The 24,262-nt window shown below is 43.0% G+C and overlaps 2 protein-coding genes across 4 annotated transcripts in view; one reads left to right on the forward strand and one right to left on the reverse strand.

The window, feature by feature from the left end:
* Positions 1-4,752, reverse strand: part of chtf18 (CTF18, chromosome transmission fidelity factor 18 homolog (S. cerevisiae)) — a 110,875-nt gene extending 106,123 nt beyond the window's left edge. For both annotated transcript variants that reach the window (XM_072559368.1, XM_072559367.1), the window contains exon 1: positions 4,614-4,752. In XM_072559368.1, the coding sequence (XP_072415469.1) occupies positions 4,614-4,707 (94 nt within the window). In that variant the 5' untranslated portion in view covers positions 4,708-4,752. The remainder of the gene's footprint in view (positions 1-4,613) is intronic.
* A 133-nt stretch (positions 4,753-4,885) lies between these two features.
* Positions 4,886-24,262, forward strand: part of rpusd1 (RNA pseudouridine synthase domain containing 1) — a 46,041-nt gene continuing 26,664 nt past the window's right edge. For both annotated transcript variants that reach the window (XM_072559374.1, XM_072559373.1), the window contains exons 1-5: positions 4,886-5,031; positions 7,356-7,561; positions 9,666-9,789; positions 16,947-17,049; positions 19,982-20,083. In XM_072559374.1, coding sequence (XP_072415475.1) covers positions 7,380-7,561; positions 9,666-9,789; positions 16,947-17,049; positions 19,982-20,083 — 511 coding nt within the window. In that variant the 5' untranslated portion in view covers positions 4,886-5,031; positions 7,356-7,379. The remainder of the gene's footprint in view (positions 5,032-7,355; positions 7,562-9,665; positions 9,790-16,946; positions 17,050-19,981; positions 20,084-24,262) is intronic.

Consider the following 24,262-nt stretch of genomic DNA (forward strand, 5'->3'; position numbering starts at 1 on the left):
CCGCAAGATATGCACAGTCGTGTTTTACGGTTTCGGCTTTCATACGAAGGTTTTCATTATTTCTGTGTAGGAATTCGATGATAGAATCAAACAGTTCATGGAAACAATTGAGGCATTTTCTTTTCGAGAGCCATCTCACTTCTGTATGTAGCAGCAATTACAGAAATTCATCTTCATTATCTATACAGAGTTGGCGGAGAAGTTGTTCATTCAGAGCATGTCTCTTTATATAATTTACCACATCTATCACCACTAGTAGAGAATGGTTGAGGGCTTCACTAAGTTTCTTTGCAGCCAGATGCTGCCGATGGATAATGTAGCGTACTGTGAAAACATGTGGCACATCTTTCTTTAATAATGCAACAAATCCCCGATGTTGTCCAGTCAAAGCACGCGCGCCATCCGTAGTACAAGCAACAATGTTTTTGAGGGGAACAGACTTTTTAATCAAAATAATCCTTGACGCAGTCAAAGATAGTCTTACCTTTGATATCTGTCGGTAGATCCAGAGCAAAAAGTAGTTCTCGTATTTAATTTTTGTCGATGAAACGTACATACCCGAAAAGTAAAGCTTGATTTCCGCATATAGTATTTCATCAATTTGTCAGGCGATTTCTTTTGATATCAAAAGGGAGCATAATTTATCCTCAACATTTGAGGCCATTTCATTGATGCGCCTTCTCACAGAATCGTTGCTACGAGGAATACACTTGATAGTCATTGATGGTTCCTGATGTAGCACAGTTGGTAATACTTCAACAATAGCTGGAAGCATCAACGATTCACCCACGGAATGACGTTTACCACATTTTTCAATTAGCTTCGCTATGTTGTATGATGCCACAAGGCCATCCACATTTGTGGCTCCCGTCTTTGAAAAAGCAGTGGAAATCGTTGGTCGCTGATTGAATTTATTCTTTAATGTTTGAAAATAAGCCAAATCTTTGTCCCTTTTGTCACTGTGTTTCTTTTCCAAATGTTTAATAAGACTTCATGGCCTCATTGGAAAAACTTTGTTCACAGAGGAAGCACAGTGGTAGCTGCTTATTAGATGGAGATTGAATAAAGCCATATCGCTGTTTTGATCACACAGCATTACCCTTTTGGTTTGAAGGGCAGTGCTTGTCACTGGCCACTCTGGTGTCTTTCCTATCTTCCTGGTGGTGGAAATTGAATAAAGATTCGTGCACTTAGTGTCTTTCACTGTGTCGCACATCTACACACACACAAAAAAAAGGGAAAAAAAAAGCCATATCGCAAATAGCCCATGCTATACTGCCTGCACTTTTTCTTGCTTGATGAGGCCATTTTTACACTGTCGCTCGAATACCCTGATGGAATCATGGGTATTACCTTATCACAATAATTTTAAGACATTCAGACAAGTGGCAAAATTTGATTGGCTAATTAGCTGTAATGTGCATTCATTCTGCCACCTGGTAGAACAGTTGAAAAGCTGCATTTTGTCTTCGTAGAAGAGACACGAGTTAGGTGATATTGATCTCAGCAGTAGAATCAGTGCCAACTGCGAACAAGTTCAAATGGTTTGCCATTCTCAGAGAAGACTATCAGTAATAGCGCAGCAACCAATCACACTGCATGTCTCCATGGGTGCAAGGAAAATAACAGACTCCTGTTATGCGACTATCCATCTGTACACAGCAATGTCCTTCAAGGACACGACAGTCTTCCAAGTGATTGGTAAGCTCTCTACAATGTCGTTCAGTGCTCCCTTACCACCTCCTTCGACTTCAATGCACACTGAAGGAAGGCAAACACCCCTCAGGGGGAGCTTCCGCCCCCGTTGAGAAACACTGTTGTAGATACAAATTTGTTTACAGGGTACAAGGTTAGTAAACATAATCAAATCTTGATACTAGGATACAGGCAGCCAACTGGGGTTTACCTGAGGACAGTGAGCAAGCCTCAGGATGTCACTGAAGAAATTCCTCAGTATAGTCTCCTTAGCCAAAACAAGGCAGAAGTGTGATTGTTCAATTATAACCGCACAGCATTCAATACTATTCACAACTCCTTAGATAACCAAACAGCAAGTGTCTGCACACAACAAAACATGGACAACATTCAGGTTTGAGCTGACAAGTGCTAAGTAACCTGCATGCCATTGCCAAAATGTATATCCATATACTTTCTGGCAGTTACTATTTGAATGTCATTCAGCAAATTAATCATAAATTCAGCTATAAAAATACTGTGACTGCCAAAGTAGGTCAGGGGCCAGGAATTCTGCAGTGACAACTGTCTCTAATCTCCCAAACATGTCCATTAACTAAGAGGCACAGTGTTAGATAATGACCATCTTTAACAAGAGTGAATCCAAACTTTGCTTCCATACATTATATTGCTGAATTCCAATCAATATTGGGGGGGGGGTTGAAAGAGAAAATCACTGTTGAAGAACTGATCTGAATCATTGTCATTTAAATTCTGCAACTACAATCACAAGTCAGAATCTAGGAATCCTACAGTGAATAATTTCTCTTATTCCCCAAAGCCTGATCACCAGCTACAAGGCACAATTCGGGATATGGTGAAATACTCTGAACTTTCTTGAATGAGTCAAAAAGTGTGGAGCTGGAAAAGCACAACAGGCAGCATCAGAGGAGCAGGGGAGTTGGCGTTTTGAGCTTAGTCCCTCATCAAGAATGTGAAATGGGAACGGGGCTGAGAGATAAATATGGGGATGGTCTTCAGCTCCCTACCTTCCCACCAGCCCTATAGTATAAATAGTAGTATAAATTATACGATGGGGGGGGGTGAAGGGAAGAGAGAGGGGAAGGGTAGGGGGCTGAACCCCACACTCATCTCTCAGCCCCGTTCCCACTCCACATTCCTGATGAAGGACTTAAACCCAAAACATCGACTCTCCTGCTCCCCGGATGCTGTCTGATCTGTTGTGCTTTTGCAGCTCCGCACTTTTCGACTCTTCTCTCCAGCATCGGCAGTGCTACTTTCTCCTAATTTCTTGGATGAGTACAGCTCCAAAACCACAAGAAAGGCATCTGGATGGGTATATAAATAGGAAGGATTTAGAGGGATATGGACTAAGTGCTGGCAAATGGGACTAGATTAGGATATCTGGTTGGCATGGATGAGTTGGACTGAAGAGTCTGTTTCCATGCTGTACATCTCTACAAGTCTGACTCCAAGAGGAATAACTAAATTTGGTAAAGCTTGGCATCATCCAGAACAGCTTGCCTTATCTCCACCCCATGCATTAACTTAAAACATTGACCTCCTCCACCAAAGATGCACAGTGGTAGCAAATAACAGTATCTGCCACATGCACTGCAGCACTTTTCCACAGGTCTTTTGTCTACACCAAAATCCACAATCTCTTCCATTTTTTTTGGGGGGAGGGTGCAGCTCAGCGGTTAGCACTGGTGGCTCACAGCCGGGTTTGATTCCACTCTCCAGTGACTGTGTAGAGTTTGTACATTCTCCCCATGTCTGTGTGGGTTTCCACCAGTTACTCCGGGTTCCTCCCACAGTCCAAAGATGTACAGATTATGCTAAATTGGTCCACAGTTTGCAGAGATATGCAGGTGGGTAAGCCATGGGAAGTGTGGGGTTATAAGTCGTAGGGGAACGGGATGCTCGTCAGACGGTCGGTGTGGAGGGCTCACTCCTAACAGAATTTATAGCAAAAATTACAGTGTGATGTAACTGAAATTATACATTGAAAAATTGATTGTCTGTTAAGCCTTTCTTCTGTTAGAATACCATGATAGTTTCACTTCTTTCATGTATAAATCACAAAACCTTTTTTTAAAAAAGATTGCATTCTCAGGTTAGCTATTAACAATGATAGCTAGACAATATGTGTTAGCCCCCTGTGTTCTCTGTCTATGCCATGGTGCTTAGATTGATTCTAATCTTAAAAAGTGAGGGGGCACAGTGGTTAGCACTGCTGCCTCACAGTGCCAGAGACCCAGGTTCAATTCCCGCCTCAGGTGACTCTCTGTGTGGAGTTTGCACGTTCTCCCTGTGTCTGTGTGGGTTTCCTCCCATAGTCCAAAAGAAAAATGTGCAGGTTAGGCGAATTGGCCATATAAATTGCCCAAAGTGTTAGGTGAAGGGGTAAATGTAGGGGAATGGGTCTGGGTGATTTGCGCTTCAGCGGGTCAGTGTGGACATGTTGGGCCGAAGGGCCTGTTTCCACACTGTAAATAATCTAATCTAAACATCATGGTTTAGACAGAGAACACGGAGGGCCAACACCTTCAACATATTGTCTAGCTATCACCACTGATAACAGCTAACCCGAGAATGCAACTGAACAGACAATCAATCCTTCAACGTATAATTTCAGTTACATCAGACTGTAATTTTTGCTATAAATTCTGTGCGTTAGGATTGAGCCCTCCACAACCACCTCCGAAAGCTGGTGTGCTTCCAATTAAACCTATTGGACTATGGCCTGGTTTTGTGTGATTTTTAACGTCGTACACCCCAGTCCAACACCGACCTCTCCAAATCACATCAACGGGACAGAGAGTGAGAAAACAAACAAACAAACGGCAGCGCCGCTCTCCCGATCGGACCGGGACGGTCCAGGTTTGGGGGGGGGGGGGGGGAACGGCTCGCTTTACCCCGAGTTTGTTGACTAATTTCGGACAGAACTTCCAGTTCGTCGGCGAACTGACTCTCGAAGCGGTCCTCCTCGTCCTCCCAGTCTCCGTCCATCTTCCCAACCAACACAAACTTGCCGCCAAATCGACCCCGTAACCACTTCCAGGGGAGGGGTCACCGTGACGTCATAGACACCCCCCCCCCCCCCCCCCCCCCCAAACAGGGATCGGTCGAAGCGGCTGTCCATCACAGCCGTGGGACGGAGGCCTCTCTTTTTTGATTGGCCGTCTCTCCAGGCGGGGTGGGGCTTGGGATGTCCAGGACTGCAATGTTGTGGGGAGCCTGAGAGGAAGAAGGCCGAGGCCTCTGCCAGATAGATGGGTACACTAGGCCCAGGGCGTCACGTTTTAGATCGGAGGGTCTCTTGTGTGTTGTAAGGTAGGTTTTATTATAGAGAGCCTTCCCAGAGCTTTGGACCCAAGCAACTGAATTAAAGCCAGAAGCAGGACACTGAGGATGCTGGCAATCTGCAGTACAAGCAGAAAGTGATGGGGAAACTCAGCATCTGTGGACAGACAGGGAAAAAAGAAACAAGGCTTAGCATTTCTAGTCCGTTGTGAGTGTTCCTCAGAACTCAGCAGCTGGAAGTCTGCCCACTGATGCTGGGGCAGGAGCAGTCATGGTCAACCAAAAGGCCAAATGTGAAGGAGGGCAGGAATCCTGGAGGGGTGCAGGAGTTTGAAAACCAGGTGCAAATTTTAAAGAGCGAATGGTTTTACATGAGTTAGAAAATGAATGACACCGTTTTAGATGAAATGAAAGCAGGGATTGCTGAAAAAACCTCAGCAGATCTGGTAAAGTCTGTGGAGAGAAATCAAGAGTTAATGTTTCCATTCCAGTGATCCTTTTTCAGAACAGAAGCTGAAAAAAAAACTGTGGTTGCTGTTAATCATAAACAAAAACCGACATTGTTGGAAAAGCTCAGCAGATCTGGCAGTATATGTGGAGAGAAATGAGAGTTAATGTTTTGGATCAGGTGAGTTTTCCTCAGGAGGGGGGTCAGCTGATCTGAACTCATTTGAGGAAAGGCCACCTGACCCAAAACGGTAACTGATTTCTCTCCGCAGATGTTGCCAGACCTGCTGAGCTTTTCCAGCAATTTTTGTTTTGCTTTCTTCAGAACCGTTTTAGATGAGTCGTATGGACCATAAGATATAACAGCAGAAGTATGCCATTTAATGTATCTGTTCTGCCATTCAATGAGATCATGGCTGAACCAATCATCCTCAACTCCACTTTCCTGCCTTTCCCCACAACCTTTAATTTCCTTACTGATTAAAAGTCTGTCACTCTCAACCTTGAATTTATCTAAAGATCCAGTAATGATAGCCTTTACTGGTAAACAATACACAAGATTCCCAACCTTCTGAGAAATTAAATTCTTCCTCATTTCTGTCCCAAATATGTAACCCCTTACTCTGAGACTATGTCCTATGGTCCATTACTCTTCCACAAGGGGAAATGACATCTCTACATCTAGCCTGAGAATCTTGAATGTTTTAATAAAGTCACCTCTTATTCTTCTAAACTCCCGTGAGTCCATGACACTCTGGTAAACGCATGCAAAACCTGGAGGGAACTGGCTAGCTTCAACAGGGGCACTCCTTTACATCCCAATAGATGAGGTTGATCTTTGGATTTCTGTTAACCCTTTCAAGGCATGAACTGTACTACACAGCATATGCACTCAACAATAGGCTCACAGGTTGTGAATGTCATCTTTGAAGTATTGTCTGTAGGTATTGCTGGAATAAATTGCTCCAATGTATAGAACTGTGAACCCCATAAATAGAAGGGTTGAGTTCTAGTCACTGAACTTCAGAAAAGATGCTCAGAAGAGATATTTGGAGAGTGTATAAGGTCGGATTCTGATGAGGGAAGCATTTGTAGTAGTCGAGTGTAGACGTACCAGAGGCATTGCTGAAGGTATCATAGCCGATGAGCTGATGAAGGATCGGTGTGATGTTATGGAGGTAGATTATTTGTGGTAGTGAAAAAGAATATGGGGTCAGAAAATTGGCTCAGGGTCCACTTAAGTTTGAGTTACTGGCTAGGGACAGGATGGCATCAATGGGAATGGTGTTCATTACAGTTGTATGGGGTGCAAAGACAGTGGCTGTATCCTACCCACTATACACTTGGAGAAAATTTCAGCAGTCAGTACACCAGCACTGGCTGCCAAAACTGTACAGCAACCTAGAATGTGCAGGTAGGGATCAAACAGACCACTCATAGGCATCATTCCCTTAATGTGATACATTAGTGTGATCAAATTTTCAAAAATCAAAACCAAGCCACATTGAAAAGTGGGGGTTGTCTGATGATTGACTGACCAATGGTAGGAATCTGGTCGAGGGACATTTGAAATTTCACATGAATGACATCTCCCAGCAGTTATCCAGCCAGAGTTGAGGCATTGTGGGGAAGGATACAGATCTGCTACATGTGATGCAATGTCATTGGTGTTCACAGAACGAAAGATGAAATTTCACACATTTCCTCCCATAAGCTTACTAAAAAGATATAGGAGTCAGCCCATCAAGACTGCTTCACCATTCAACTAGATTGTGGCTGATCTATTTTCTGTCTTTTTTTCAGATTTTCTAATAGCTGCAGTCTTTTATTTCTGCATTAAAGTTAACAGTCCCCCTTGTATTAAACTGGCGGAGCCTTATCTTCAGTTTTTTTTTGTCTTCCCTTAGATAAATGTGACATGGCTCGGTGATATGGAGACTGCCAGAATAGACAACCTGTGCATTCTATACCAGAGCTCAGATTTCTTGGTAGTGAACAAGCACTGGGATATTCGCATTGATAGTAAGATGTGGTATGAGAACCTAACTGTCCAGTCTCAATTGAAGCACCGGTTTCCTGAGCTTGTTGACCCAGATACGTACTATGGCTTTAGGTGAGTATTTTATGTCACTTAAATTGTACTATTAGAGTTCATGATATGTTCCTGTGCTCTGAATTTGTCCCATGCAAGGAACTTAAAGAAACTCTCATTTATATAGTAAATCACGGAGCACTGGCACAGTACTCAGGAAAGAGAGAGCTGTTCCTTTGGGAGCAGCTTTACTTAAAACAAAACTGAGGCTAGAGTTCTAACGAATCGTACAACTAGAGTTGTGAAGCAAACCTTTTATTAACCAGTACCTTTGGGACTAGGAGTATACCGATTGATCAAATATTCTGGATAATCAAGAGGTGTGCATAGCCACAGTAAACCCTGACCAAGTGAAGCTTCATGACATAAATCGCTCAGAAAATATATGTAATAACATCAACACATCTTCTGAAATCAATATAAAAACACACAGTAAGTAATAGAAATGTAATGCAGTGGGTAAGCATAGCACAAATATACTTTATTTACAGCATAAATCCTCAAACATTGCATAGATCGTATTATTTGAGGTATATAACTTTACTCAAGAGTGCTAGTTGATATGGTGCCAGTTAATTCACATGGAATTGGAGCCTGGATCTGTAGAGCTTCAGATGAGATGACATCTCTTCCCATCCTCTGTAGGTAGTTACGTTCATTAAAACCTTTTGCTGTTCACACAAGAGTGCAAATGTTGGCAAGCCAGAAACACTAGCTCCCCCAAGCCTTTGTAGATATGTTGACTTGGGTTTCTGCCTAAACAGGTTAGAAATATTATAATGTTACTTTGCAAAAAAAAATCCATTTTCAGTAGATCAAATGAGTTTAAAAGCCAGACTCTTAGTAACTTTACAGTTGGTGTTTATTTTAAACTTGCAACTTCTTTGTCAGAATTTCAACAAGACCTGGAATTTCTATATTAACTTTTACTGTCCAATATGTAAGTAATTTGATTGTATGTTGAAGAATGCATTAGAGAACCAATGAAGGAAGATTTAATATGAAAGGTGCAAGTTGTTGTAGTACATGCTGTCAGGGTCACTGTTTGCTTAGTTGAGACAGCACGAATAGACAAATATTCTTTGCTAAATGGGTTTGACAGACCGTGGTACAGCGGTCTTGAGATTTCCTGGATTTATTTAGTAAACTGTACAGATCTGAAACTTACTCCGTACTGAGGAAGCTCCATCTCATTAGAAACATTAGATTAGGTCTCTATAACTCTGGAGGGTATTTCATCAAAGTTGCTGACTTTAAAGAGGATGGAAAGGAAACTGGGGAGGGGGAGACTGACCATCCTTGCTGTTAGCAATCCATTTTATTTTTCTCTTGTTGCTCTATCAGGCAACTCCTGAAGTATGTCATATGTCTGGCTGCTCTGTCTTTCCAATCTGGATAGTTACAGACAACTGTTTAAAAATATTGCAACTTCTCATACAAGTGTAGTTTAAAACCAAAAGTATGAGTTCCTTGACCCATGATGTCATTCTTAATGGTAATTTGCCTTTAGACAATTTTGTTGATTCCACATTGGTTTTCTTAAACTTGCCGTAATCTATGCTCAGTTGTTTGCTGCAGCCATTTTAGATCCATGTTTGTTCATTTTTAAAACTATTTTAGTCTATGAAGGTCTTGGGTATTAAAATCAGTTGATGACAATTGAGAGTCCATTCATTACTACTATTATGACAGTATCTTTGCATAAAAGAGACTGAGAATGGAATTGGTATACCGACTATCCAACTCTCTAGGTGTAAACTGATAACCCAAGGTTTGGTTATGGTAATTAATTTCATATTTTATTTGTCATTGTGTGTAGTGTAAGAGGCCTGTGTTGGATTAGAGATCTAGATGACAAAGGGTTTCCTGCTAACAGCAGTGTCGTTACTTTTTCGCCAGGTCTTTTGTTACACATCAGAAACAATAGAATTCAACTTAGTAATCATGATGGTGATCTGATTTTCAGCTCATACACCAAAAGGCATGCCATATACCATTGTCTCAATGTGTAATCTTAATGTAGGCTTGACAGATTATGGGTGCCATCTGAAGTCTGGTTCATTCAGGCAAGGCAAGAGGCATTTGTGCTGTGATTCCCATCACTTTTTTTCATGTTTCTGAACAGATTTTGCCATCAGCTTGACTTTTCCACCAGTGGAGCACTGTGTATTGCTTTCAGTAAGCTGGCAGCTGCCAAGGCCTATCGGTGTTTCAGAGATCGTCTGGTTACCAAGGTTTACCTGGCTCTGGTATGCATTTCTTTGACTTGTTTAACTGTTTGCGTGCATATTCATTTTGTGCAACATTCCTTTGCAGTACCAATCAAACCCTACAATGCTCTGAAGTCATTGGGGTAAAAACTTCTTTGAGGCGGTCACCTTATAAAATGGTGTCAATTCTGCAGCATATCCATATCCAGTATTCACTTCAATATTTTCATTATTGAGTTTGATAGAATGGAATGTTGAGCATGCCAGGTAAATAGAGAGCTACTGTCAGACTGCCCAAAACAAATTTCTAGCCCACTTTGACTATAAAATTTGACTCTTATCCTTTAGTTAAACTTGAATGATTTTCTATTTTAATTTTGAATGTCTGAAATGGCTGTATCTTGTGCTCTGTTTACCCAGTCACCACATCATCCCATTTCTAAGTTAAGGCACAGAAGTGAAGTGTGCTGCTATTTGATTTCTATTCCTTGCAAGAATTCACTATCCATGGCTCTGCCTGGAAATTACAGGTGCTGAATATTTGGATGAGTACATGGATAGCTACTTCCCATTCCCTCATGGTATCCACTCATACCCAAATGGTCCAGTCTTGTATATGAAATAGAAATGTAGAGTTGTACAGGATGGATCAGACCCTTCAGTCCAACTTGTCCATGCCAACAGCTATCCTAAATTAACCTAGTCCCATTTGCCAGCATTTGGCCCACATCTCTCTCAGCCCTTCCTATTCATGTACCCATCAGATGCCTTTTAAATGACATAATTGTACCTGCATCTACCACCTCTTTTGGCAGCCCGTTCCACACACGCTCCACAGTCTGCATCAAAAGGCTATGAGGAGGTTGAACAGTTCAACAACTTCACCAACACATTCCACCTAACCTTAAGTTTACCTGGACCATCTCGGATGCCTCCCTCCCCTCCTGGACCTCTCCATCTCCATCAATGATGACCGACTCAACATTGACATGTTTTACAAACCCACTGACTCCCACAGCTACCTGGATTACACATCCTCCCACCCTACCTCCTGCAAAAATGCTGTCCCGTATTCCCAATTCCTCTGCCGCATCTGCTCCCAGGAGGACGGGTTCCACCACAGAACACACGAGATGGCCGCCTTCCTTAAAGACCGTAATTTCCCCTCCCACATGGTTGAAGATGTCCTCCAACGCATCTCATCCACATCCCGCACCTCCGCCCTCGAACCCCACCCATCCAACTGCAACAAGAACAGAAACCCCCGGTCCTCACTTTCCACTCCACCAACCTCCCCATAAATTGCATCATCCACTGACATTTCCGCCACCTACAAATGGACCCCACCACCAGGGATATATTTCCTTCCCCACCCCTATCCACTTTCTGCAAAGACTATTCCCTCCGCAATTACCTGGTCAGGTCCACGCCCCCTAACAGCCCACCCTTCCCTCCTGGCACCTTCCCCTGTCACCACAGGAATTGCAAAACCTGTGCCCACAACTCCGTCCATGGCCCGAAAGGAGCCTTCCACATCCATCAAAGTTTCACCTGCACTTCCACACATGTAATTTATTGTATCCATTGCTCCCAATGCGGTCTCCTCTACATTGGGGATACTGGACGCCTTCTCGCTTCAGAGGACATCTCCTGGACACCCGCACCAATCAACCCCACTGCCCCGTGGCTGAACAGTTCAACTCCCCCTTCCAGTATGCCAAGGACATGCAGGTTCTGGGCCTTCTTCCATTGACACTCCCTCACCACCCGACGCCTGGAGGAAAAAAGCCTCATCTTCTGCCTCGGGACCCTTCAACCCCATGGCATCAATGTGGACTTCACCAGTTTCCTCATTTCCCCTCCCCCCAACTTACCCCAGTTCTAATCTTCCAGCTCAGCACTGTCCCCATGACCTGTCCCACCTGTCAATCTTCTTTCCCACCTATCCGCACCACTCTCCTCTCTGACCTACCCCCTTCACCCCCACTTCCATCCACCTATTGCACTCTCAGCTACCTTCTTCCCAGCTGGCCCCCCCCCCCCCATTTATCTCTCCACTCCCACGGCTCCCAACCTCACTTCTGACGAAGGGCTCCGACCCAAAACGTTGATTCTCCTGCTCCTCGGATGTTACCTGACCTGCTGTGCTTTTCCAGCACCACACTCTTGACTGTGATCTCCAGCATCTGCAGCCTTCACTTCTTCCCTGTGAAAACGCTACCCTCAGTTCCTTTTAAATCTTTCCCCTCTCATCTTAAATCTAAGTCCTCTAGTTTTGGGCTCCCTTCTCCTGAGGAAAAATATCTTGGCTCTTCACCCAATGCATGCCCCTCATGATTTTATAAACCTCTATAAGTCGCTCCTCAGCCTCTGCACACCGGGGGGGTGGGGGGAAAGCCCCAGCTTATTCGGCCTTTCCCTACAGCTCGAACCCTCCATTTCTGGCAACATCTCTGTCAATCTTTTCTGACCCTTTTCAAGTTTAACAACATTCTTTCTTTAGCAGAGACATAAGTGCAATACTGGTGAGCTGCTGGTGTCTGGACCACCATTCTGAATAGGAACACTGAATAAGATAGAAAATGATAATGGGAGATAATTTTCTCTGGTTCCCATGTCATGTTGATGCAATCAAAATGACAGCTATGTTTTTCTGAATGGTTGAGGTACTCACTCCCTGCCACTAGGCAGCAGTGTAGCATTTGAGTTACAGCTATCAAAGTCAGAGTAACGGCATGGCCTTGATCCGATCCTCATTGTTTCATGAAATACATTGTTATAAAAATGAGGTTGTTCCCTCTTATTTAGATTAGATTAAATTCTCTACAGTGCGGAAACAGGCCCTTCGGCCCAACAAGTCCACACTGACCCTCCGAAGAGTAACCTACCCAGACCCATTTCCCTCTGACTAATGCACCTAACACTATGGGCAATTTAGCCTGGCCAGTCCACCTGATCTGCACATCTTTGGACCCTCAAATCATAAACCTGCTTGTATTTCTAATCCTTTGTTACACACCCTATAATTAGGGGGACAGATAGTATCCTTTGCAAGCCGGATCGGGAGTCTCGCATGGTGTGTTGCCTGCCCGGTGCCAGGGTGCGAGACATCTCTGACCGGCTTGAAAGGATATTGGAGCGGGAGGGGGAGGATCCAGTTGTTGTGGTCCACGTTGGTACCAACAACATAGGCAAGACTAGGGTGGAGGACCTGTTTGGGCATTACGAAGCACTAGGCAGGAAATTGAAGCACAGGTCCTCAAGGGTCATAATCTCCGGATTACTGCCCGAGCCACGTGCCAATTGGCATAGGGACAAGAAAATTAGGCAAGTAAACACGTGGCTAAGGGATTGGTGTGGGAAAGAGGGATTCCACTTCATGGGGCACTGGCATCAGTTTTGGAACAGGGGGGATCTGTACCGTTGGGACGGTCTCCACCTGAACCGATCAGGTACCAATGTTCTGGCGAAGAGGATAAATAGGGTGGTCAGTAGGACTTTAAACTTCTGAGTTGGGGGGAAGGGAAAGTGAAAGCGACAGGGAGTATGGAGGTAAATGGAAAGATAAGCAGCAGGATAGCATGTTTCCAGGCGGATTTAAAATTGAGGCAGACTGAGAATGCAGAAAAAAGCAAGGATAACTTAGGACATATGACTTACAACATCTCTAATAAGGAAGTTAGCATTAAGGCACTTTACCTGAATGCTCGTAGCATTCATAACAAAGCCGATGAATTAATGGCACAGATAATAGTGAATGATTATGATGTAGTAGGCATCACAGAGACTTGGTTACAGGGGGGTCAGGACTGGCAGTTAAACCTCCATGGTTTTTCGACTTATCGAAAAGACAGAGAGGTGGGCAGAGGGGGTGGGGTTGCCTTGTTAGTTAAGAACAAAATTAAATCTATGGTATTGAATGACATAGCGTCGGATGATGTGGAGTCTGTGTGGGTGGAATTGAGGAACCACAAAGGCAAAAAAACCATAATTGGAGTTGTGTACAGACCTCCTAACAGTGGTCAGGACCAGGGACGCAACATGTACCGGGAAATAGAGAAGGCATGTCAGAAAGGCAAGGTTACATTGATCATGGGTGACTTCAATATGCAGGTGGACTGGGTAAATAATGTTGCTAGTGGATCTAAAGAAAGGGAATTCATGGAATGCTTACAGGATGGCTTTTTGGAACAGCTTGTCATGGAGCCCACAAGAGAGCAGGCTATTCTGGACCTAGTGCTTTGCAATGAACCAGACTCTATAAAAGATCTTAAAGTAAGGGAACCCTTAGGAAGTAGCGACCATAATATGGTAGAGTTCAGTCTGGAGTTTGAAAGGGAGAAGGCGAAATCTGATGTAATGGTGTTACAGTTGAATAAAGGTAATTATGAGGGCATGAGAGAGGAACTGACTAAAATAGACTGGAAGCAGAGGCTAACCGGGAAGACACTAGAGCAAAAATGGCAGGAGTTTGTAGGTATAATTGAGGACACTGTACAGAGGTTCATTCCCAAGAAAAGAAAGATTAACCGGGGAGGGATTAGACAACCTTGGCTGACAAAGGAAGTCAGGAAATGTATTAAAGAAAAAGAGAGATCCTATAAAGTGGCTAAGAACAGTGGGAAATCAGAAGATTGGGAAGGATACAAAAGCAAACAGAGGATAACAAAGAGTGTAATAAGAAATGAGAGGATCAAATATGAAGGTAGGCTAGCCAGTAATATTAGAAATAATAGTAAAAGTTTCTTTCAGTACATAAGAAACAAACGACAGGCAAAAGTAGACATTGGGCCACTTCAAACTGATGCAGGGAGCCTAGTGATGGGAGATAAGGAAATAGCAGGAGAACTTAACAAGTACTTTGCGTCAGTTTTCACAGTGGAAGACATGAGTAATATCCCAAAAATTAAAGGGTGTCACGGGGCTGAGTTGAGTATGGTTGCCATTACGAAAGAGATAGTGCTAGAAAAGTTAAAAAGTCTTAAAATTGATAAATCTCCTGGCCCCGATGGGATACACCCTAGAGTTCTGAGAGAGGTTGCTGAGGAAATAGCAGAGGCATTGGTTGAGATCTTTCAAGAGTCACTGGAGTCAGGAAAGGTCCCGGATGATTGGAAGATGGCTGTAGTAACCCCCTTGTTCAAGAAAGGATCAAGGCAAAAGATGGAAAATTATAGGCCAATCAGCTTAACCTCGGTTGTTGGTAAAATTCTAGAATCCATCATTAAGGATGAGGTTTCTAAATTCTTGGAAGAGCAGAGTCTGATTAGAACAAGTCAACATGGATTTAGTAAAGGGAGGTCATGCCTGACAAACCTGTTGGAATTTTTTGAAGAGGTAACAAGTAGGTTAGACCAGGGGAACCCAGTGGATGTGGTCTATCTGGACTTTCAAAAGGCCTTTGATAAGGTGCCACACGGGAGACTGCTGAGCAAGGTGAGGGCCCATGGTGTTCGAGGTGAGCTGCTGGGATGGATTGAGGATTGGCTATCTAACAGAAGGCAGAGAGTTGGGATAAAAGGTTCTTTTTCAGAATGGCAGCCGGTGACGAGCGGTGTCCCGCAGGGTTCGGTGCTGGGGCCACAGCTGTTCGCATTATATATTAATGATTTGGATGAGGGAACCGGGGGCATTCTAGCGAAGTTTGCCGATGATACAAAGTTAGGTAGACAGGCAGGTAGTACTGAGGAAGTGGGGAGGCTACAGAAGGATCTAGACAGGTTGGGAGAGTGGTCCAGGAAATGGCTGATGGAATTTAACGTGAGCAAGTGCGAGGTCTTGCACTTTGGCAAAAAGAATATAGGAATGGACTACTTTCTAAATGGTGAGAAACTTAATAAAGCCAAAGCACAAAGGGATCTGGGAGTGCTAGTCGAGGATTCTCTAAAGGTAAACATGCAGGTTGAGTCTGTGATTAAGAAAGCGAATGCAATGTTGTCTCTGATCTCAAGAGGGTTGGAATATAAAAGCAGAGATGTACTACTAAGACTTTATAAAGCTCTGGTTAGGCCCCATTTGGAGTACTGTGTCCAGTTTTGGTCCCCACACCTCAGGAAGGACATACTGGCACTGGAACGTGTCCAGCGGAGATTCACACGGATGATCCCTGGAATGACAGGTCTAGCATATGAGGAACGGCTGAGGATACTGGGATTGTATTCGTTGGAGTTTAGAAGATTAAGGGGAGATCTAATAGAGACGTACAAAATAATACATGGCTTTGAAAAGGTGGATGCTAGAAAATTGTTTCTGTTAGGCGAGGAGACTAGGACCCGTGGACACAGCCTTAGAATTAGAGGGGGTCATTTCAGAACGGAAATGCGGAGACATTTCTTCAGCCAGAGAGTGGTGGGCCTGTGGAATTCATTGCCACGGAGTGCAGTGGAAGCCGGGACGCTAAATGTCTTCAAGGCCGAGATTGATAGGTTCTTGTTGTCTAGAGGAATTAAGGGCTACGGGGAGAACACTGGCAAGTGGAGCTGAAATGCGCATCAGCCATGATTGAATGGCGGAGTGGACTCGATGGGCCGAATGGCCTTACTTCCACTCCTATGTCTTATGGTCTTATGGTCTGAAGCTAAAGGGAGAGAGAAATGATTATATTTCTTTGTCATACGTGTTCCAGTTGATTTTTAGTGGCAATTAACAGATGACTCAACATATTTAAAGTTAGCATGTCAGGGACTACTGTTTGTCCATTAGGGTTCATAGTCTACTAATTATTCATAACCTAAAACTTCAAAAATTTGAGGGTAGTAGTATTCAAGTAAGTTAATTAGTTTCCAATAAATTTCATGAATATCTTCAGAGGCCACTGTGGCTTTTGTTAAAGGGGACTGGTTAGCTCGGTTGGCTGGATGGCTGGTTTGAGATGCAAAGTGGGAAAAAAACAGCATGGGTTCAATTCCTGCACTGGCTGAGGTTACATGTAGGACTCTCCTCAACCTCCCACTCACCTAAGTCTTGGTTACCCTCGGGTTAAACCACCACCAGTCGTCCTTCCTTTTGAGGGACCAATCGTATGTCGATAAGGACTGTAATAATTTTACTTTTAGTTTTTATTATCATGGTTTTAACCCATCTGGGGGCAACGGTGAGACATTTGGAAAGTTCAAAATGAAACTGGGTCTGAAGAAGGCACGCGTCGCGAGAGATTATTGCCTCAACATTAAACCTAATGCTAAATGTTGTCACAGGTCAGAGGTCATGTTGCTGTGAATAGGATGCTAATTAAGCGTGCAATTGGTAAAAATACAAACGAAGGAATGACGCACATGATGTGCACTGAAGAAACCCAAGGTAAAGTAGATAATTACAGCTACTCCAGAATGAATTAGCTGCTGATAAATACTGAACATAATAAATAGACAGGGCTATAAAGACATGGGAGAAAGATGCATTGTCATAGATTTTAAAGATTAGCATTAACTATAGGACAATTTCTCACTGGTCTTTCTTTGGACACAAATTTAGGGAGACAAAAGTGCAATCTTTGCTTTATGATTTGGAGGAGCCGGTGTTGGATTCATAGAGTCATAGAGATGTACAGCATGGAAACAGACCCTTTGGTCCAACCTGTCCTCGCCTACCAGATATCCCAACCCAATCTAGTCCTACCTGCCAGCACCCGGCCCATATTCCTCCAAACCCTTCCTATTCATATACCCATCCATATACCTCTTAAATGTTGCAATTGTACCAGCCTCCACCACTTCCTCTGGCAGCCCATTCCACACACGTGCCACCCTCTGCGTGAAAAAGTTGCCCCTTCGGTCTCTTTTATATCTTTCTCCTCTCACCCTAAACCTGTGCCCTCTAGTTCTGGACTCCCCGACCCCAGGGAAAATTTACCCTATCCATACCCCTCATAATTTTGTAAACCTCTATAAGGTCACCCCTCAGCCTCCAACACTCCAGAGAAAACAGCCTCAGCCTGTTCAGCCTCTCCCTATAGCTCAAATCCTTCAACCCTGGCAATTTCCTTATAAATCTTTTCTGAACCCTTTCAAGTTTCACAACATCTTTCCGATAGGAAGGAGACCAGAATTGCATGCAATATTCCAATAGTGGCCTAACCAATGTCGTGTACAGCCACAACATGACCTCCCAACTCCTGTACACAATACTCTAACCAATAAAGGAAAGCATACCAAACACCTCCTTCACTATCCTATCTACCTGCGACTCTACTTTCAAGGAGCTATGACCTTGCATTCCAAGGTCTCTTTGTTCAGCAACACTCCCTAGGACCTTACTATTAAGTGTTATTCCTGCTAAGATTTGCTTTCCCAAAATGCAGCACCTCGCATTTATCTGAATTAAACTCCATCTGCCACTTCTCAGCCCATTGGCCCATCTGGTCAAGATCCTGTTGTAATCTGAGGTATCCCTGTTCATTGTCCACGACACCACAAATTTTGGTGTCATCTGCAAACTTACTAACTGTACCTCTTATGCTCACATCCAAATCATTTATGTAAATGACAAAAAGTAGAGGGCCCAGCACCGATCCTTGTGGCACTCCACTGGTCACCTTTCTCCAGTCTGAAAAACAACCCTCCACCACCACCCTCTTTCTTCTACCTTTGAGCCAGTTCTGTATCTAAATGGCGAGTTCTCCCTGTATTCTGTGTGATCTAATCTCGCTAACCAGTCTCCCATGGGGAACCTTGTCGAATGCTTTACTGAAGTCCATATAGATCACATCTACTGCTCTGCGTCATCAATCCTCTTTGTTACTTCTTCAAAAAACTCAATCCAGTTTGTGAGACATGATTTCCCATGCACAAAGCCATGTTGACTATCCCTAATCAGCCCTTGCCTTTCCAAATACATGTACATCCTGTCCCTCAGGATTCCCTCCAACAACTTGGCCACCACCGACGTCAGGCTCACTGGTCTATAGTTCCCTGGCTTGTCCTTACCACCCTTCTTAAACAGTGGCACCATGCTAGCAAACCTCCAGTCTCCTGGCACCTCACCTGTGACTGTCGATGATACAAATATCTCAGCAAGAGGCCCAGCAATTACTTCTGTAGCTTCCCACAGACTGGAGTGGACAAAGTTAAAAATCTCACAACACCAGGTTGTAGTCCAACAGGTTTATTTGGAAACTGTAGCTTTCAGAGTGCTGTACCTTCATCAGGTGGCTATGGAGCAGGATCATCCGACACAGAATTTGTAGCAAAAGGTTACAGTGTCATGTGGCTGAAATATATTAAACAAACTTAGTTTAAGTCTTTCATTTTTAGAATGGTTTTGCCTGCTTTGTTTGAATGCATTGAGCCAGATTGAAGGAATAGAGCAATGTGCTGAGTAAAAACATTGGAATTTAAATAACATAAGCAGACAGAATGATTGTGCTAATATAATAACCACAAAATTAGACCATTTGGCTCTTCAGGCCTGCTCCATCATTCAATAAAATTGTTGCTGATCTTCTACCTCAGTTCCACCTTCCTGCATTATTCTCCTATACGCAAGACCGTGAGAAATAGGAGCAGGAGTTAACCAAATGACCTATTGAGCCTGGTCCATCATCGTATACCATCATGCTAATATAGGCTTCAACTCCACCTTCCAGCCTACTGTCCATATTCCTTGATTCACATAGAGATAAAAACTCTATCGCCACATAAAATTTATTCAATAATGAGCATCTACAACCTTATCTGGTAGAGAATTCCATAAATTCACAACTGTTTGAGTGAAGTAATTTCTCCTAATCTCAGTCCTAAATGACTCTTCCCTTATCATAAAACTTTCCCCATATTTTCAATTCTCTAGCCAACAGAAACAACATCTCAGTGTCTGCCATATCAAGTCCCTTTCAGAATCTCGTATATTTCAATGAGATCAACTCTAACTCTTCTAAACTCCGGAGAATAGTGACCCAATTTACTCAATATCCTTTTCATAGGATAATTTCCTCATCCCAGTGACCAATTTAGTAGAGAAAGTGATGGAGAGACAAGCCAGACTTGAAGGAAGAGAGAGGTTGCTTGTCAGACAATAGAATTAATAGTAAAATCTGTAAACAGATTTCCAAAATTAGCACAGCCAGTTTTCAGAATGTAAATAATTGGGGCCTTGCTGTTTGGTTTGGAGTTAGGCATTTAATCATTGTATTAATTCATAAGGATAACTAAATTGAATGTGTAAATCAAAAAGTATCTGATGTGAATTTATCCAGAGGAAGCTTATATATTTCTTCTGTTCTGATATTATAAAGGTTGTCAAAACCCTAAACCATCTCAGACAGAGATGGTTGTGCTAGCAAGAGGTTTTTACAGTGGAGATCCAGTTACTAAAGTACTCCTGCAGCCTTTAACAGGTTAGTCAAACTCTAAAACTCTAAATAAAAACTGAAAGAACTGTGGATGCTGAAAAACAGAAACAAAACCAGAAATTGGTAGAAAAGCTCAGCAGGTCTGGCAGAATCTGTGGAGAGAAATCAGAGTTAACGTTTTGGGTCCAGTGAACCTTCTTCAAAACTGTAAAATACTGGCTCTGTTTATTAAATGAAATGTGCTGTAAATGTGATTAACTTGACCCAGTCTTAGCAATCTCAGTTCTCAGTCAGAAGGTTATGGGTTCACTTTGCACACTTGGATTTTCTGTCCTTCAGATGGATTGTTAAACAAAGATAAGTGTGTGGAATTTAATGTACGCTTTGGAGGCAGGAGGACTATTTAAATGGGTGGAGCATGCAGGAAAATTCCACTCATTTTTCTTGCATTCCTCCAATTATATCCAACTGGCAGAGCTTGTGGGCAACCTTCCTGAGAAGAGGCCAACTGAACTGCTCCATTGGCAATTAATGCTCACCTCCTATTTTAGAGGGGGTACATGCCATTCAGGAAGGCCAGTCAGATTTGCTTGCAACCCTATGGGGAGGCTGCAGCCACTCACTGGTTGATTGAGGGATGCTTCCATTGAGGTCTCAGGAAGTTAGCGCACACTGAGAGCCGATCCTTGTCCTTGCAGCTGACCCCACTTTCTTCTGTCCACAACAACCGTTGATCTTGTCCAGTGTCTCTTATTCCCACCATTGTTTGCTTTTTGTTGGTGAGTAGCCAAGAGAGTTAAAATGGCGACAGCCACAGCGCTGTCATGAGGAATGTGCAGTAATTAAACGTCGCTGTTGGAGCTGCATGTCCTGTTGGCAGGGTCTATACTGCTGACAAAGAACTTTATTATTTCAAAGCCTTCTGGAGATCGGATTGGCAGTCGTGCCACCAGTTTTGGTAGTTGAGGTCAGGTCACCCCACGATCTCATTACATTTTGCCCAAAGTTTACAGGTAGGTCTAAATAATTCTGTGGCATTTTTGGTCTGGCATTTTTCCCAGTGCCCATCCAATATTTGTTCTTCATCAGCTCCTCCAACGAGAAGTTGCCTAATGATTTATCTCACTGCTACTTGTGTAGCTGTTCCCTGTACAAATTGGCTGCCACATCAGTGGTTACAGTTTTAAAACAATTCATTAGCTGTAAAGTGCTGTGGTGATTAAACAGAGTCGCCATTTAAATATAAATTCCAATTGTATGGAGGAACTAGTTTTTATATTGCTTGACTTCTGGGACATATATTGGAATTAATCACAGATGCTGATGAATAAAGTATTCTCAGATACTTGCAAATCTTTCTTAGTTTATTTTTTTGCAGTCTCCATGGTATATACTTCATCCTGCTGGCTCAGTCATTCAGAGAAGACTAATGATATACAAACTGGAAATGTTAACTTACTGTTGGAAGTATGTTGTTCTGTAAGTTTAGTATTGAGGTGCAATTTTTGTGTAAGTTGATGAGAGTTTATGCCACACATCAAATAATCTCCAAGAAATAAGTTTTACGTTATAAATTATGAAATCAATAAGAACAGAAAGGAATGCTGTAAAGGAAACATGATGAATAGAGTTGTCAGTGGAACTGAACAATGGAGGTACACTCATCCCATGTTAATACCAATTCTTGTTTGTTACCTGAGCAAATTACAGGTCATTCCATTTTTATTTGACAAATTGTTTGTGTATGCTTCCCTTTCTTTGTGTTTCCATTTTCCCTTTCATTGCTCTGTTATGTTAGGTACAATTCAGCCTGAAAAATTGGAGAGAATTTAATTCCTTCCTCCTTTGCCATTTTGGTGGTAGATAAGTCTATTTAATGAGGTTGAAAAATACTGTGTGGCCCTCACCACATTTACACATCCACTAGATGTCCAAAGTGGAAGTGCTGGTGGGTAGTTTTCCTGCCCTTGTCATTATTAAGATCTAATTAAAAGCCTTATTCTGCTGCTGCTGAAATGAGCTCAGCAGTGGCTGGCATGGGAGCCTGAAGTTGGACTGTCGCTTGAAAAACATCCAAGCCTCAGATGTTTATATTCAAATTCCACTTGTAAATATTTTGCATTCTTTTCTTTGCATTATTCATGTGCACATCATTGTTATTTGTTGAGATGATTGTTGCCAGGGAGTCAGGTGCATTTTTTAATGTGGAATAAACCGTGGGCAGAACCAATAGGGCTCTGGGGTGTGGTGAGAAATAGACAATAGACAATAGGTGCAGGAGTAGGCCATTCTGCCCTTCAAGCCTGTACCACCATTCAATATGATCCTGGCTGGTCATCCTTAATCAGTATCCTGTTCCTGCCTTATCTCCATAACCCTTAATTCCACTATCCTTGAGATCTCTATCCAACTCTTTCTTAAATGAATCCAGAGACTGGGCCTCCACTGCCCTCTGGGGCAGAGCATTCCACACACCCACCACTCTCTGGGTGAAGAAGTTTCTCCTCATCTCTGTCCTAAATGGTCTACCCCGTATTGTTAAGCTGTGTCCTCTGGTTCGGCACTCACCCATCAGCGAAACATGTTTCCTGCTTCCAGAGTGTCCAATCCTTTAATAATCTTATATGTCTCAATCAGATCCCTTCTCAGTCTTCTAAACTCAAGGGTATACAAGCCCAGTCGCTCCAGTCTTTCAGTGTAAGGTAGTCCTGCCATTCCAGGAATTGACCTTGTGAACCTACGTTGCACTCCCTCAATAGCCAGAATGTTTTTCCTCAAATTTGGAGACCAGAACTGCACACAATACTCCAGGTGTGGTCTCACCCAGGGCCCTGTACAGGTGCAGAAGAACCTATTTGCTTCTATACTCAATCCCTCTTGTTATGAAGGCCAGCATGCTATTAGCCTTCTTCACTACCTGCTGTACCTGCATGCTTACCTTCATTAACTGGTGTACAAGAACACCCAGATCTCTTTGTACTGCCCCTTTACCTAAATTGATTCCATTTAGGTAGTAATCTGCTTCCTGTTCTTGCCACCAAAGTGGATAACCATACATTTATCCACATTAAACTGCAACTGCCATGCATCTGACCACTCACCTAACCTGTCCAGGTCACCCTGTAATCTCCTAACATCCTCCTCACATTTCATCCTTCCACCCAGCTTAGTATCATCAGCAAATTTGCTAATGTTATTAGTAATACCATCTTCTATATCATTAATATATATTGTAAAAAGCTGTGGTCCCAGCACTGATCCCTGCGGTACCCCACTGATCACTGCCTGCCATTCCGAAATGGAGCCGTTTATCACTACTCTTTGTTTCCTGTCAGCCAACCAACTTTCAATCCAAATTAGAACTTTGCCCCCAATACCATGCGCCCTAATTTTGCTCACTAACCTCCTATGTGGGACTTTATCAAAAGCTTTCTGAAAGTCCTGGTACACTACATCTACTGGATCTCCCTCGTTCATCTTCAGAGTTACATCCTCAAAAAATTCCAGAAGATTAGTCAAGCATGATTTCCCCTTCATAAATCCATGCTGACTCTGACCTATCCTGTTACTACTATCCAGTTGTGTTGTAACTTCATTCTTTATAATAGACTCCAGCATCTTTCCCACCACTGAAGTCAGACTAACTGGTCTATAATTTCCTGCTTTCTCTCTCCCACCTTTCTTAAAATGTGGGACAACATTAGCCACCCTCCAATCTGCAGGAGCTGATCCCGAATCTATCGAACTCTGGAAAATAATCACCAACGCATCCATGATTTCTCGAGCCACCTCCTTCAATACCCTGGGATGTAGACCATCAGGCCCCGGGGACTTATCAACCTTCAGACCTAACAGTCTCTCTAACACCAATTCCTAGCGAATATAAATTCCCTTAAGTTCAGGTCCTTCAGCCACTGTTACCTCAGGGAGATTGCTTGTGTCTTCCCCAGTGAACACAGATCTGAAGTACCAATTCAAATCTCTGCTATTTCTTTGTTCCCCGTAATATATTCCCCTGTTTCTGTCTTCAAGGGCCCAAACCATTTTTCTGCCTTTCAGCTTTTACTGTCCTCTTTTATATTTTTGGCCAGTTTACCTTCGTACCTCATTTTTTCTCTGCGCATTTCCTTCTTAGTAATCCTCTGTAGTTCTTTAAAAGCTTCCCAGTCCTCCGTTTTCCCACTTATCTTTGCTATGTTATACTTTTTCTCTTTTAACTTTATA

Source organism: Chiloscyllium punctatum, chromosome 40 (assembly GCF_047496795.1).
Source record: "Chiloscyllium punctatum isolate Juve2018m chromosome 40, sChiPun1.3, whole genome shotgun sequence".
Taxonomy (NCBI): Eukaryota; Metazoa; Chordata; class Chondrichthyes; order Orectolobiformes; family Hemiscylliidae; genus Chiloscyllium; species Chiloscyllium punctatum.